Source organism: Eptesicus fuscus, chromosome 7, assembly GCF_027574615.1.
Source record: "Eptesicus fuscus isolate TK198812 chromosome 7, DD_ASM_mEF_20220401, whole genome shotgun sequence".
NCBI lineage: Eukaryota > Metazoa > Chordata > Mammalia > Chiroptera > Vespertilionidae > Eptesicus > Eptesicus fuscus.
The window spans coordinates 107009332-107023881 of record NC_072479.1 but is presented as its reverse complement, the minus strand read 5'-3'; the positions used below and the strand labels follow the sequence as shown (position 1 = coordinate 107023881).

The window sequence follows — 14550 nt, the reverse complement described above, 5'->3', positions numbered from 1 at the left end:
GGTTACAGAACAAGAGGCCTTGGAACCGAGGAAACGTGATTTACTAAGATGAGATACCCAAAGGGGCTGGGGCAGGGCCGGGACCCTAACCCGCCACCCGTTCAAACACCCTGGAAATAGGAAGAGAGGAGGAAGTGGTCGGGGTTGGGTAAGGGACTTGGACGAGAGGCTCAGGGAGCAGCGTCGCTCCAGGGGGTCCGAAGGAGGGGGGGAGGGGGGAAGGAGGTGGTGGGGTGTCTTTAAGAAACGAGAGAGGAAACGTCTCTGAAATGGACAGCCGTCAGGCCCGGGGGCACCGAGCAGAGACCCTGGGACCTGGCTCTCCGCCGGGGCCCGCGCGTCCTGGGGAACCCCGGACTCGAAGGACCGACCAGACCCGCGCTCGCAGGTGGAGGAACAGAGCGACTGCCCACACGACGAGGACGCAGTCCACGCACACGGGCCTCGCCTGCACCCGGAGCGCCGGCACCGACGGGTGTGCTCCGCTCGCGGCTCGGGATCCGCTCGGAGCTGAACCCACGTCCAGACGCGAGGCGGGCGCTGCGATGCGCCGGCTTCCTGGGGCGACGCAGGTGGAAGGAGACAGGGGTGGGGTGGGCGTGGCAGACCAGGGGGAGGAAAATGTACGGCAACGGGAAACACCGACAGCTACGTGCTCCCTCGCCTCCGCTCAGGGCTGGACACCGTGCAGGAGCGAGGCCGGGAGAAGGACGCTCTGACCCAGGAGCCAGGGGCGCGGCCGCCCTGCACTCGGGCTGGGCCGCAGGCGGAGCCCTGGTGGGAAGCGCTGCCCCTGCCGCCGAGAGCGGGGAGCCCCGAGGCGCGCACAGGAGGGGCCTGACCTTCCCGGGACTGTTCCCCGGAGCCGCACGTCTTCATTAGTCACCAGTAAGTGACCACTGTCCCAGTGCCAGCCGACAAGTAAATCTTATTACAAGAGGTAATGACACCGCAGGAGTCGCCCTGCTCATCCGCTCAGTCCGCTCATCCCCGCGGACACCTCATTAGGGCTCCGGGACTCGGAGAACGAACACATTAACCGGGCAAATCGCTGGCCATCCTCCAGGAGGGAGGGCTCTGCCTGCAGCCCGGGCCCGCAGGGCCATGAGCGATGGTGGGGCGGGGGACGGACCCCGGAGGAGGGCGCTCGCGGTGCACCGGGGTGGGGGGCAGGCACCCCAGCAGCCACGCCCACCCACCTGCCCCATGGTCTCTCAGCGAGGCCGAGGCCGGTCATGTGACCTTGAGGGGTCACTGCAAACCCCTCCCTCTCCGCCTCTAAAGTGGGGGCACGGAAGGAGGCCCCACTGGGCGTCATGAGGACAGCGAGGGCGAGCGTGGACCCTGGCGAGCTGTCTGACCTCTCCTGCCTCAGTTTCCTCCTTGGTAAAGTGGGGTGCGGGCCGTGCTGCTGCTCTGCACCACCTGGGTGGAGGGCAAGACGGGGAAAGGGAGGAGACACGATGCCAGCCCGAGGGGACCCTACCCCATCCAGCTGGACAGACAGCGACGATGGGGCAGCAGCTGGCAGAGCCCTGCCCCGGGCTACTGACTGGGAGCAGGGCCGGGGCTCCCCGAGGCTGGAGGCAGGAGCCGAGGCAGTCTTGAGGCCCCCGCGCCACACCCCCGCCCCGTCTCGGCGCTCTCCAGCTGAGCTCCGGCAGACGGCCGGCCCAGCCCGAGACGCAGGCACGCCTCACTGACTGTGTGTCTGTATTTTATTCTTTCACTCAACAGAAGAGAATGTTTGCGTTTCAGAGTCAGTGCGTGACGGCTCCTGTCCCTCTGTCCCTGCGCCCGACGCAGGCTCTCCGAGGGCCGCCGCTGGGGTCCCCAGGAGGGGTCATTTGGCAAGGTCGCTCCAGGACGGGGAGGGCCCGACCACCAGTGGCCCCGCGGCCGGGACCCTCCCCTGCTCTCTTTGGTATCTCAGCAACAGGCCGCCGCCCTCCCAGGCCAGGGCCGTGCTGCGCCTCCCGCAGGCGCCGGGGCCGGGTGTCCAGCCGGCCGCTCCTTGGCCACGGCCTGCACCGGCGGCGGTGCGTGTCCCCTGTGGGCCTGCGCCGGGCCCGCTCACTTCTTGTAGTGATTGGGGGCGTCGGCAAAGGCGAACTTCAGGCGGTAGGCCTCGGCCAGCAGCAGGCTGACCTCCTCGTCGCCCCAGCGGGCCGTGGGCAGGTTCTGCAGGAACAGCAGCAGCTCCTGGGGAGAGATGGCAGGTCAGAGGGCACCGCAGGTCAGAGGGCACCGCGTGGGGGCTGCACACCAGGCTCTCAGGGGGACCCAGGAAAAGGCACCTGGGCAGCGAGGGGTGCAGTGAGCCCAAGGCACCAGCCCTCCTGTTGGAAGCAGCCCACAAAGCAATTGTGCCCCCTCCCACACAGGGACAGGCGCAGGGGCAGGTGCACAGGGGCAGGGGCAGGAGCACAGGGGCAGGTGCACAGGGGCAGGTGCAGGGGCAGGCACTGGCTCTCCATTACTGTGTGGCCGTGGGCACTGCCCCCGCCTCTGGCTCCACCCGGTTTCCCGTAGATGGTGGGGGTTCAGCATCTGCGCGTCCGCCACGGTGCACTGCCCGGGTGTGGGGCTGGGCCAGCATCGGGGCCTGGGCTCCTCATCTGGAGCAGGGGTCCTGGCTCCCCAGGGCTGTGTGTGTGGTCACGTGGCCCTGCACTGGGTCGGAGGCCCCCTGCCCGGCCTCGGCTCCAGCGCTGGGTCTCTGGGACCTGCCTCCCCCTCAGTCTGTCCCCTTTGCATTCAGATACTTCCTGGGCCTTCGCACTGAGCTCACGGAGCACGCTTCCCTGGCGGAGTGTCTCCGGGGACAGCTCAACATCAATCTGCCGCCCGCCCTCCGATGCGACCTGCACAGGTGCCAATCCAATTCCGTGCAGGTCGTAAATAAACGCCTTGGGTTTTATTCTTAATCCACTTCGCTCCATATTATCCTGACCTCGCCACTCGCAAGGTGAACGGCAGTCCCCTCCCATTACGCTGACGCTCCGACTCGGCCGCGCACTCAATTTCAGAATCTAATTTGGTCCCCAGCGCGGCTGGAGGGAGAATGGAAATGCCCGCTCGCGCCTGCGAGGCTGCAGGAGGAAATCTCCGCGGTGACCTTTGCGGAGGCAGGAGACAGGCGAGCGCGTCCTTAAACACAGATTTCTCTTTCCCACAGGCCTGTCTCGTCGACGCGCCGCAGACGCCTCCAACCGGGACCGCCAAGCGGACCGGCCGCACCGCACTGGTGCCGCCATCGCTGAGGCCTCACTGGGCCACATCGGGGCGCTCTACGCGGACAGGCCCCTGGGCTGCGACGCAGGGGGAGGGGCTGAGTCAGCGGTCAGCGGTCAGCGGTCAGCCCAGCAATGCTGAGGGCAACGTATTTAATCCTCACGTTTCCGCGTTGGCAAACCAGACGATGGCAGTGAGGTCTGCGCATGACACTGACGCGGTGAGATCAGCGCGTCGGGTCCCTGTCCTTGTCCACGCGACGCCGCACCAACACGGCCAAGCAGCACGGCCACGGCTCCTGCCCACCTCCCGGTCAGCCTGGCCACGCACTCTCCATGCTGACACGCACTGTCCGAGGTCAGCGAAGGCCCGCAAGGACAGAACCGGCCCAGCTACCGCCCAGAGGCCCGGGGTCCCAGCCCTGGCCCAGCACAGCCCCCGGCCCAGCATCGGGTGCGCCGGGGCCACGCCCGGTTCTCAGAGACCCGCAGCTGACTGGCCCCCCGGACACACCAGCGCCCCCAGCAAAGTGGGCCCGACGGAGGAACAGAGCTCCCATCCTGCCTCCCCGCCTGCCCCACCTGCCCCCCAGCCTCCCTCCGGGGCCCCTGTGGGGAGAGGCCTAGAAGTCTCCCTGTGGCGGTCAGGGGGCGGGTTAGAGTGGCGGTCAGGGGGCGGGTTAGAGTGGCGGGCAGGGGGCAGACAGGAGGGCAGGGAGGCGGGTTAGAGTGGTGGGCAGGGGGCAGACAGGAGGGCAGGGGGCGGGTTAGAGTGGCGGGCAGGGGGCGGGCAGGGCGGTGGGTTAGAGTGGCGGGCAGGGGGCGGGTTAGAGTGGCGGGCAGGGGGTAGGCAGGGGGCGGGCAGGGGGCAGGTTAGAGTGGCGGGCAGGGGGTAGGCAGGGGGCGAGCAGGGGGCAGGTTAGAGTGGCGGGCAGGCGGCGGGTTAGAGTGGCGGGCAGGGGGCGGGCAGGGGGAGGGCAGGGGGCAGGCAGGGGGCTGGTTAGAGTGGCGGGCAGGGGGCGGGCAGGGCGGCGGGTTAGAGTGGCGGTCAGGGGGCGGGCAGGGGGCGGGCAGGGGGCAGACAGGAGGGCAGGGGGCGGGCAGGGCGGTGGGTTAGAGTGGCGGGCAGGGGGCGGGTTAGAGTGGCGGGCAGGGGGCGGGCAGGGGGCGGGCAGGGGGCGGGTTAGAGTGGCGGGCAGGGGGCAGGCAGGGGGCGGGTTAGAGTGGCGGGCAGGGCGGCGGGTTAGAGTGGCGGGCAGGGGGAGGGCAGGGGGCGGGCAGGGCGGTGGGTTAGAGTGGCGGGCAGGGCGGTGGGTTAGAGTGGCGGGCAGGGCGGCGGGTTAGAGTGGCGGGCAGGGGGAGGGCAGGGGGCAGACAGGGCGGTGGGCAGGGGGCGGACAGGCAGGCAGGGGGCGGGCAGGGGGCGGGCAGGGGGCGGGCAGGGGGCGGGTTAGAGTGGCGGGCAGGGCGGCGGGTTAGAGTGGCGGGCAGGGGGCGGGTTAGAGTGGCGGGCAGGGGGCGGGTTAGAGTGGCGGGCAGGGCGGCGGGTTAGAGTGGCGGGCAGGGGGCGGGTTAGAGTGGCGGGCAGGGCGGCGGGTTAGAGTGGCGGGCAGGGGGCGGGTTAGAGTGGCGGGCAGGGGGCGGGTGAGAGTGGCGGGCAGGGGGCAGGTTAGAGTGGCGGGCAGGGGGCGGGCAGGGGGCGGGTTAGAGTGGCGGGCAGGGGGCGGGCAGGGGGCGGGCAGGCAGGCAGGGGGCGCCCAGGCGGCTCCAGTTTACAGACCGCCGGCGTCGGATGAGTAACTAGCTGCCCCGACGCTGACGCCTGTGCCGCCCCTCCTCTCCCACGGGAGGAGGACGACAGGCGCCCTGCTGCCCGCGAGCAGGTGGCGGTGAGCAGTGGGCCGCCCCTCGCAGCCCGACACCCACCCCCCCCGCCACTCGCTGTCTGTGCATGGCAGGGCGGGCAGGCGGGAAGGGACAGAGGTCAGTCCCTGGGGCCCGCCACTCACTCCGAGGGACGCTAAGTCCACCCCTGCGGCCCCCGCAGACCCCGAGCCCCACGGACGGGAGAGAGACCTGCTGTCCAGTGTGCTGGCCCTCAGCTGCCAGGAGGGCGGGGGGGGGGGGCTGAGCCATCTCGCTCCCTCCCTCCCTCCCTCCCTCCCTCCTGTGACAGGTGAAAACAGGAGGATGAAGCAGCGCTGGGCGGCCGGCCAGCCCCAGGGGTCCCCTCGCCATGACGCCCCAGGAGGCGAGAATAGCAGGGGGCGGCCACAGAGCGTCCAGGGGCCAAGCGTCACTGCCCGGTGAGCCACCCCAGCACAGAGGACCGCACGCAGGTGTCTGCACGGGCTCGGCCAGAGCAGCAGTGAGGAGACCTGCACCCCAGCGCCCTGGCCAGCCTCCGCCACCAGGCTGCACTGCAGGGGCCAGCCGGGTGGGAGCACCCCCAGGCCCAGCGGCAGGCCACCCCCGGCCACTGCTGGGTGATCAGACGTCTTGCCAGCAGGGACCCGTCTTAAGGAAGCGGAGCCACCTGGCCTCCCGGGAGGAAAGCCCCCCCCGAGCCTGCGCAGTCAGTCCGCCTCTCCGTGGTCTCCAAACACACGCTCCCTTCTGCTCACATTACGCCTGCTGCTCCCACGAGGGGCACTGCGGGGCGCACCAGGGCGTCATCGTGGCTCCCACTGCCCGTCCGCAGGGACAGAGGTGCCATCGGGCAATGAGGGGAGACGCTAAGTGGCCAGAGCGAGCGGACCCGCAGGCTGGGGCTGGCGCGTGGGGCTCTGTGGGGTGGTGTAAAGGAGACGTCACGTCTGACTCGGTGACGGGCGCGGGCCGGCGCTCGGCAGGAGTTAGCTCATTACAGCAGGGTCCTGGGGAGACACTGCATGGAGCGCGGGCGGAAGCAGACGTGGCGTGCGCCAAGGGGCCACAATGTGGGCGCCCAGCAGACCCCCATGCCCACGGGGCAGCTGCCTCCGCACGGGGCTGAGACAGGGAGAGGCCTGCAGGCTCGGGGCTGGCTCATCGCCTGAGACCCTGGGAGGCGGGCATGCAGGAGCGGGGCCAGCACAACGCACACCCCGAGGGACAGCGAGGGGCCACCAGGCAGCGGGCGCCAGGGTCGCACCCGGGTACCTCCTGCCAGGAGCTGGGACCCTTCCCTCGGGGCCTCTGCCCAGACGCCCAGCATCACACCGGCAGCCGGAGCGGGGAGCACCCTTTGGAGGCCTCAGGCCGGGTCTGATGGCACCCGGGGTGCTGGGCACACACAGCAACAAAACACGTCCTGGCACAGGCTCGAGGACCAGGAGGGCTGGGCCCGGCCGAAGGGCCCGCATCCAGGCTGGGCTCCCAGGTGGGATGCCGCAGCCCGAGGAGCTAGCCACCGGGCGGCTGGGAGCAGAGCCGTCCACTGACACGGGACGGCACCGACCGGACAAGGGGAGGTGACCCCCGGAGCCCCCCAAAGGGACAGTGTGCCAGGCAGAGGCCTGGAGCCTGCAGACACGTGCCAACACCAGGCCCCGTGCGGTCACCGCGCCCACTGCTGGCCATTGCCCTACGAGGCCGAGCAAGCGGGTGGGACCGGGGCCGCGGCCGGAACTCAGAGCACAGCAAGCAGGGGACGGGCAGGGCGTCACCACATCACAAGCTGCACCTCAGGGAGGCCCCACCTCCTAATCCCTGCCCAGGACGGGGTCGCAGCACTGTCCCGGGGTTCCCACCCTGGGAAGGACAGGAGACTGGGGACCCCGTCCGGTGGCGAGGACCCCGACTGGACACGCCTGGAGCACCTGTGCGAGGCCCAGACGGGCCCAGAGCGTGAGGCGGGCGGTGCCCCCCGCTTCCCCGGACTTGGACGGAGCCCGGGACCGGCTGCCCAGGGCAGGAGAGATGGGTCAGCGGGTCCTCAGCCCCCGGATAAGGGCCAGCAGCCCCCCGGAGGTCCACGGCGCTCACACCCAGGCCACCCCCAGCCCCGCCGGAGGTCCACGGCGCTCACACCCAGGCCACCCCCAGCCCCGCCGGAGGCCCACGGCGCTCACACCCAGGCCACCCCCAGCCCCCCGGAGGTCCACGGCGCTCACACCCAGGCCACCCCCAGCCCCGCCGGAGGCCCACGGCGCTCACACCCAGGCCACCCCCAGCCCCGCCGGAGGTCCACGGCGCTCGCACCCAGGCCACCCCCAGCCCCGCCGGAGGTCCACGGCGCTCACACCCAGGCCACCCCCAGCCCCGCCGGAGGCCCACGGCGCTCGCACCCAGGCCACCCGCCGGCCCAGCTGAGAAGTAGACACACTAAATGAGAGAAGAGCAAACGTTTTCTCTTTGCATGAGGAATTAAAAGATCAATGCACCTTTTTGTGTGCTTTAGCTCAGAAAACAAACACCCTGAGACTGAACAGAGAAATCCTATCGTGTTTGCCCCGGCAATCCTCACACTAATCAGGGTGACACGCGAGTGCCGTGCCGACGGAGAGCTCTGGTTGACAGACCGTGGGGCAGCCCAGAGGTCCTCTGTGCGTCCCCGCTCGTGGCGCTACCGACTGTCCCGTTCACGCAGGCGCGAGGAGGGAAGCCCTGGCGAGGCCGAGGCCAGTCTTCCTTAGCACCAGACCTCGCTCGGGCAGAGGCCCCACGGCGTGACCTCCCAGGCGGGAGGGCCAGTGCGCATCTGCGTCACCGCGTCTGGGCAGCGGCTGCTCCCACGGCCGAGGTCCCAGGGGTGCCGGGCCCAGCAGGATGCCCACGGCCCGCTGGCTGGCGCTCTGAGCCCCTCGGGAGCTCGGGGCTTGAAGGGGTGGGGTCAGAGGGCTGAGTGTCCCGCAGGGTCACACAGGAGCGACGGCCATGCAGTTCCACCTCAGGACTCCGAGTGGCCCGGGCTCTGTCTGCCTGTGGCTCCTGCCACTGAACCCGTCTCCCCAGGGAGGACCCAGACAGGGCCCTGGGGTGCAGCGCGGGGCCTTAGGGGTGCAGGGTGGGGCCCTGGGGGTATAGGGAGGCTTAGGGGTACAGAGTGGGGCCCTGGGGGTGGGGAGGGGGGCTGGGGATGCAGGCTGGATGCACAATGGTCACATCAGAAACCCAGGCCAGGGTTCGGTGAGCAGAGAGGGACAGGAGAGTGGGCACCCAGAGCCTCGGGGTCCTTTCAGGAAGAAGGCCGGGGCTGGGCCGTCCATGCTCGAGTCCTGGTTGGAAGGAGTGCGGCCTGGGGACAGGACCCGGGACAGGGCTCTCGTGGCCGTCGGCCTACTGGGTTTCTCTTCATCCCAGAGTCACACAAAACGGCGCAGGCCTGCCCAGCCCAGCCACGCAGTGACTCCATCCCTCCAAGTCTCACCACCGGGCAGCACCCCAAGTTAGACCTGCCCCAGGAAGAGGCGCCCAAGAGAAGGAGGAGGAGGAGGAGGAGGAGGAGGAGCCCAGGGGGAGGTCCCTTGACCCTGCACCTGGGAGGGTGGCCACAGTTAGCAAAGGCACTCAGGTCCCAGGGGCCCTGGCCACGGCCTGCAAGGGGCGCTCCTGGGCCACAGGGACAGCAGGACCTCAGGGTCGCCTACTCCACCCCCCCCACCCCCCCACCCAGGAGACCTGCAGGTGACAGCCCCCCACACATCCTGATGCTCACACACCCCCAGGGCTCGAGGCCCCCCAGACGAGCCCCCATGGAGGCTGTGGGCTGTACACACGGTAAATCACGGACGCCCAGGTTCCTTCCCAGCGTCCTTTACCCCACACCCCTGACGCCATGGTGGGCGCGTTCAGGGGGCCTGCAGGTGCCGGCTGGGCTGTGGGTCCCCAGCAGGGCTGGCCCAGGGGTGGGCAGCTGGGAGAGGGCCTGCAGGCCACAGACACGGTTCCTCAGCAATGGCCTCGCCCAGTCCTCAGCACAGACATGGCGGACATGCAGACGCTGAGAGTGGCCCATGGGGAGCCCAGCAGCCAGGAATCCTGTCACGGCAGCGTGGCCGAGGAGGGGCGGGCTCACGCCGGCGATGTCCACCCAGAGCTGAGCCGAGCCGAGCCGCACAGGCGCCCTCACACACGGCCAGAGGGGCCGGCGCCACACTGCCCGGCGGCCCTCACCCCCTCTGGCCCTGAAATATCCCACAAGGGCTGGGCGAGGTGGGCGGGCCGGGCCCACCGAGAGGAGACACCGACTGCGCACAGGGGAGCTCCTTCCACCCCCAAACCTGGTTAGCAAAGGCGGATGGAGGCCGCGTCCAGGCGGCGGAGCTGAGACTTGGGCCTCCATGGCCAAGAGGCTGGGACAGGGGACCCGGGTGCAGTGCCCAGCGGGGAAGGTAGGACAGAGCCTGGCATCAGGGCCGTTGGCAGAGGGTGGACGAGATTTCAGGGAGTGCACTGTTCCCGGCCCCACGCTCAGGCCACGAGCAGACGCCCATCCGAACACCCGCTCTGCGCGGAGGGCCCAGCAGGCCCCACGGCTGCCACCGGACACGGGCCTGAGCGAGTCTCAGAGCCACGGGCAGGACAGAGCCCCTGCCCTGCCGGCCCCGCCCCACCCCCACCCGCAGGCGGGCGCGACCCAAGGCCGCCTTTCCCTGGGACGGTCTCCCCCAAGGCTTCTGTTCCTGCGGAAATGACGCAGAGCGAGTTCCCCGGGCAAATGACAACTGTGCAGAGACGGCGGCCACAGCTCTCCCACGTGCTCCATGGGGTGGCCCGGCCTCGTCCAGCCGCTCCCCGGGAGGGCGTCCCCTCCTAGAAGGTCACGTCGCCAGCAGCGCCCAGGGCCCGGGACGCGGCTCTTGGCTTCGCTCCCGTCTCGGCGTTCCCCGCCCCGTCGTTAGCCCCCGGCACACACTGGTCACACCCCGCTCTCCATCACCCCACGCGGCAGCGCCCTTCGTCTGAGTTTCGGGGACAGGCGGTCTTGGGGCTCCTCGGCCCAGCACTGCACAGGCCTCGCCGGCCTCTGGGGCTCTGGCGGCGGTGCCCTGGGCTGTGCCCGTCTCCAGCCTCTGTCCACTCGGGTGAGGGAGCAGGCTGCGAAGGCCAGCGAAACGCCTCGGCCAGCTGCCCAAGCCACACCGGGGACGACAGGGCAGCGTCTCCCCGACGGCAAGCACGCTGCGCCTGCAGGTATGGGAACACGCTGCCCCCCCTGCCCCCCCCACCCCCCCTCCCCCCGGCCTCAGCAAGCGCCACAACACCCGGGAGCTGCCGACCTCCGCACCGTGACCCCGGGCCCGGCTCCCAGCCCGGCCGTCACGGGAAAGGCAAGGGGCTCGAGGAGGCGCAGAGCCCGGGCCTGGCCCCCACGGCCACTGCCTGTGTTCTCGTCACTGCCCCGCAGGCAGCCCCGCCCTGCCAGGCAGGGGGCGGGAGAGAGGACGGCCCACCGGCACCTCGGGAAGCAGGGGCCAAACCGCACCGGGCACCGGGCCGCCACACACAGGCACAGGGCTGGGGACTCGGCCTAGACGAGCCCCTGGGGGGCTCAGAGCCTCTGATGAATGGGTGTGAGCGTGGCTGGAAACGGGTCGGAGGGCCGGGTGCCCGAGTCACACAGCTGCCCAGGGCCCGGCCCGGGCTGGCACCGCCCCTCCATGTCAGCCCCGCTGTCCTCACGCTGAGGACACGGCCCCGGAGGCTTCCCTGGAGCCTGCCGCCCCCGGGGAGGGCTCCAGCAGCAGGCGTCGCGGCTCAGCCCCACGCACGGCGCCCGCGGAGAGAACGCACCGCCGCGGAGTCCACGGGAGGCTGTGAAAGGCCGACTTACCTGGAAGTCCCTCTCTTCCAGGATCTCCTTCCTCCACCTCACGAGGAACGCAGCGCACACGTACAGGTGGAAATGGGAGAAGCCCTCGGGCTCCGACTGCAAGAGAGAAGGCGAGAGGTTAGGGTGGGCGGGCGCCGGCACCCCCTCCCTCCCCCGCACTCGTGCCTCCAGGCTCCGGGACCGCAGCCGGTGCACCAGAACCCCCTCGTCGCAAAAAATAAACACGTTTTCTCCTTAAGCACCGCGGCCTGGTCAGCGGGTTGAGGACGTTCACACGGGCGCCTGTGTCTCCTGCAGGCCGGGCCCGTGGCGGGGAGCCGGCACAGGGGGGACGGCCGCCCACAGAAGCCACCCCACCAGCGGCGCGGAGGGGACGCAGCAGCGGGGCCGGGCCTGCCCCACACCAGGGCCTCGCTCTCCCCGCGCTGCAGGGGCTGAGGCCCATGGGAGCCCCTCACGCCTCGCCCTCCCCAGCTCTCAGGGCTCAGCTGGCCCTCAGGCTGACCCCTCACTCAGAGCGCCCCAGCCCCGTGGCTGCGCCCACTCCGAGCACACACCGTCCCCTACGCCTGGGCGACGCGCAGGAGGAGGTCCCTGGAGCGCTGTTTGCAAAGTCAAAGAACTCAGAAGCAACTTAAACGTCCTTCGATGGGAGAGCACACAGCCCCGCACCATCACACCGACACGGGGTGTCACCAACACGTCTGCGTGGTCCTTCCGAGGCGGCAGAGACGGGCTCCTGCAGGGACCGCTGTGCTCGGTGGCCCGGCCCGCGGCGGCAATTCAGACTCTGGCCTGAGTGCACCCCATCCTTGGCCCTGACCTCCATGACCTTGGACATCCCCTCAGCGCCTTCTCGGGTCCAGGTCCCTGCTGAGGCATGCGGGCCCCGCCCTCTGCCACCTTCCCTGGGACCCTCCCTCCGAGGCCCGCCCTCCTGGCCTGGGTTTTGGGGGCGCCTCTGGGTGCGGCCTGCCCGCCTCGCCTCCAGGGAGCGGCTGGCGGCAGAAGCAAAAGCTAGACCCCTTCCTGTCCTTCTCAGAACTGTGCTCCAGGCTCTGCAGCGGAACTAGTTCTGCTTACGACGCGAAAAATTAAAGTTCGAAACGACTGCAGATTAACTAAATGCAAATTACTTAGGTATGACAAGCAGTTTTTACGGGGCAGGAAATCAGGCAAAGAAACGGTTTTCCTTCTATTTTTTCTAAAGGAGAAAACGTAATAAAAGGAGCCGTTCTTCACCTTTAATTGCCTCGTTAAGCTCTCCTGGCAATCTCTGGCGCTGAAATGAAGCGCCGGCCTGCTGGCGCCGGGCTGCTCCCGCCTGCGCGGCGATGGGGACGCCGTCCTCAGGGCTCACGTGACAGGAGCTGCTCCCATTCCTGCTCGCTCCCAGCGCACCCCCTCACTGCACCCGCAGTCTCCTCTGAAATAGTCACCCGGCCCCGCGCCATGGCCACCTGCGGGACGCGGCCCGGCGGCTCGGGGTGCACCCACGCCGAGGCCGGGCCGCGCGGTAATGGAGCTGTAATCACGGCTCATTCCACAGCCCGGCCCGGCGTCAGTGAGCCAGCGCCCGCCGGCCCGGAGCGGCTGACCGCCCCTCTCCACCCGGCTCCGTGATCGCCTGCGGACACTGGTCGGCACGTGTCTGTCCACGTCTGAGAACATTCCCGACAGTGACACGACCAAGGCGCAGCCATCACGTTCAGCCTGCGTCACAGGAGCCGGGAGCTGGGCTGGGAAAGGGGTGACGCACCGTCTGCCCTCAGCCCTGGGGTTTGGGGGGTCACTCTCACACAGCAGGAACTTCTAACTGAAATGAACATTCTAAAGCCATGAAGTGCAAGAGAAAAAACGTAAGAGGAAGAATACTAAGGTATCTAAACGATCCTAATAAACGTTTATTCTTTGGTCGATGTCTTGGCCAGGGTTCCCTGGAGAAACAGAACTGAGGGTGTGTGTGTGTGTGTGTGTGTGTGTGTGTGCGCGCGCGCGCATGTCTACAGCATACATGCAATAAGCCCTCGCTTCATGTCTGACACGTGCAATGGCCGTCAGCAAGACGATGCGTAGGGAAACCCACGTGGCCGGAGGCCCTCGGTGCAAACAAGAGAAGTCACCCCTCCACCCGCCCCGCGTCTCTCAGCGGCAGCGCATCCACAAACGAGGCTGACCCACTGGGATTCAGGGCGCTCCCAGACGCTGCCTGGTTCTAGGAGCGGCCCCTGCATGCGGGGCTGGGAAGACCCGAGCCTGAAGGGGAGGCGCCGGCGGGGACCGGGGCTGGCTGCAGCCAGGTCACAGGCCGTGGGGACCGGGCTGGCTGCAGGCAGGTCACAGGCCGTGGGGACCGGGGCTGGGCTGCAGGCAGGTCACAGGCCGTGGGGACCGGGCTGGCTGCAGGCAGGTCACAGGCCGTGGGGACCGGGCTGGCTGCAGGCAGGTCACAGGCCGTGGGGACCGGGCTGGCTGCAGGCAGGTCACAGGCCGTGGGGACCGGGGCTGGGCTGCAGGCAGGTCACAGGCCGTGGGGACCGGGCTGGCTGCAGGCAGGTCACAGGCCGTGGGGACCGGGCTGGCTGCAGGCAGGTCACAGGCCGTGGGGACCGGGCTGGCTGCAGGCAGGTCACAGGCTGTCCGGAGGCAGCTCCTGCCTCGCAGGGAGGCATCGTTTTTCTCCTCAGGCTTTCAACCGCCTAGACCAGGCCACAGCGTGGAGGGCAGGACACGCCACTCCAAGGCAGGACGAACAAGGTGCGGCTCCCAGCACCTCCTGGGTTGTCATGGTGACGTGTCCAACGGAGCCCATGGACCCGCCAGCCCTTCCCCCAACTCTCCTAACCGGTGTGGGACTCACTGCGGAGGAGAGCCCATGAGACCCTGCGCGCAAGCCCCCGGGCCGCCTGCTGGCGCTACGAGGCCTCCTGACGCCGCCGGGCCTGACCCCTGACCCCTCGTGCGCAGGAACAAGGACAGTGGCAGTGGCAGCAGCCCCAGCACCTCTGCTGCTCTGGGGCAGAGACGAAGTCGGGATGTCAGATCTGACGGGTCTTTAATTCTGTGGTTCCAGCCGGCCTGGAACGATGTCGCTGTTCTACGGGGACAGAGCGCTGCTGGCCCCCTGGCCTCAGACCGCGGCCGGCACGTGTGCCGAGGTCTCGGCTTCCAGAACGTTTCCCCGCCTCGTCGGCCTGTGGTCGGCAGCCTCACACGGATCATAACCACACGGGCAGGAACTGTGGGCGAGGCTGCCCGTCACAAGGACCTCTCCGACCTCAGCGTGGGGATTCGGCCCCCCACTCCTTTGCTGTGATCGCGGGTCCTTAGTGGGGGGGCTGCACAGTGAGCTCCAGAGAGGCAGGACGTGACAGGACGTGGCTGTGCGTGAAGGCGCTGGCCGCACAAGGTGGACGTGGTGCTGCAGCGCCCAGAAGAGGGGCACGCGGCACGGGCGCGGTTTCCGTAGCGCACGCGGCTCCTCCTTCCCAGAGGCCCCGGGGCCGGCTCCTTCCTCGCCAGTCTGCGCGTCTGCCTCACAGGGAGGGAGCCTTTCAGCAC

General features: G+C 69.2%; 1 protein-coding gene across 1 annotated transcript in view; it reads right to left on the bottom strand.

The window, feature by feature from the left end:
- Nucleotides 1–1706: 1706 nt before the first annotated feature.
- TBC1D22A (TBC1 domain family member 22A) overlaps nucleotides 1707–14550 on the bottom strand; it is a 130356-nt gene continuing 117512 nt past the window's right edge. The window contains 2 exon segments of the mRNA XM_054719651.1: nucleotides 1707–2202; nucleotides 10990–11085. Of these exon segments, the coding sequence (XP_054575626.1) occupies nucleotides 2074–2202; nucleotides 10990–11085 (225 nt within the window). The 3' untranslated portion in view covers nucleotides 1707–2073.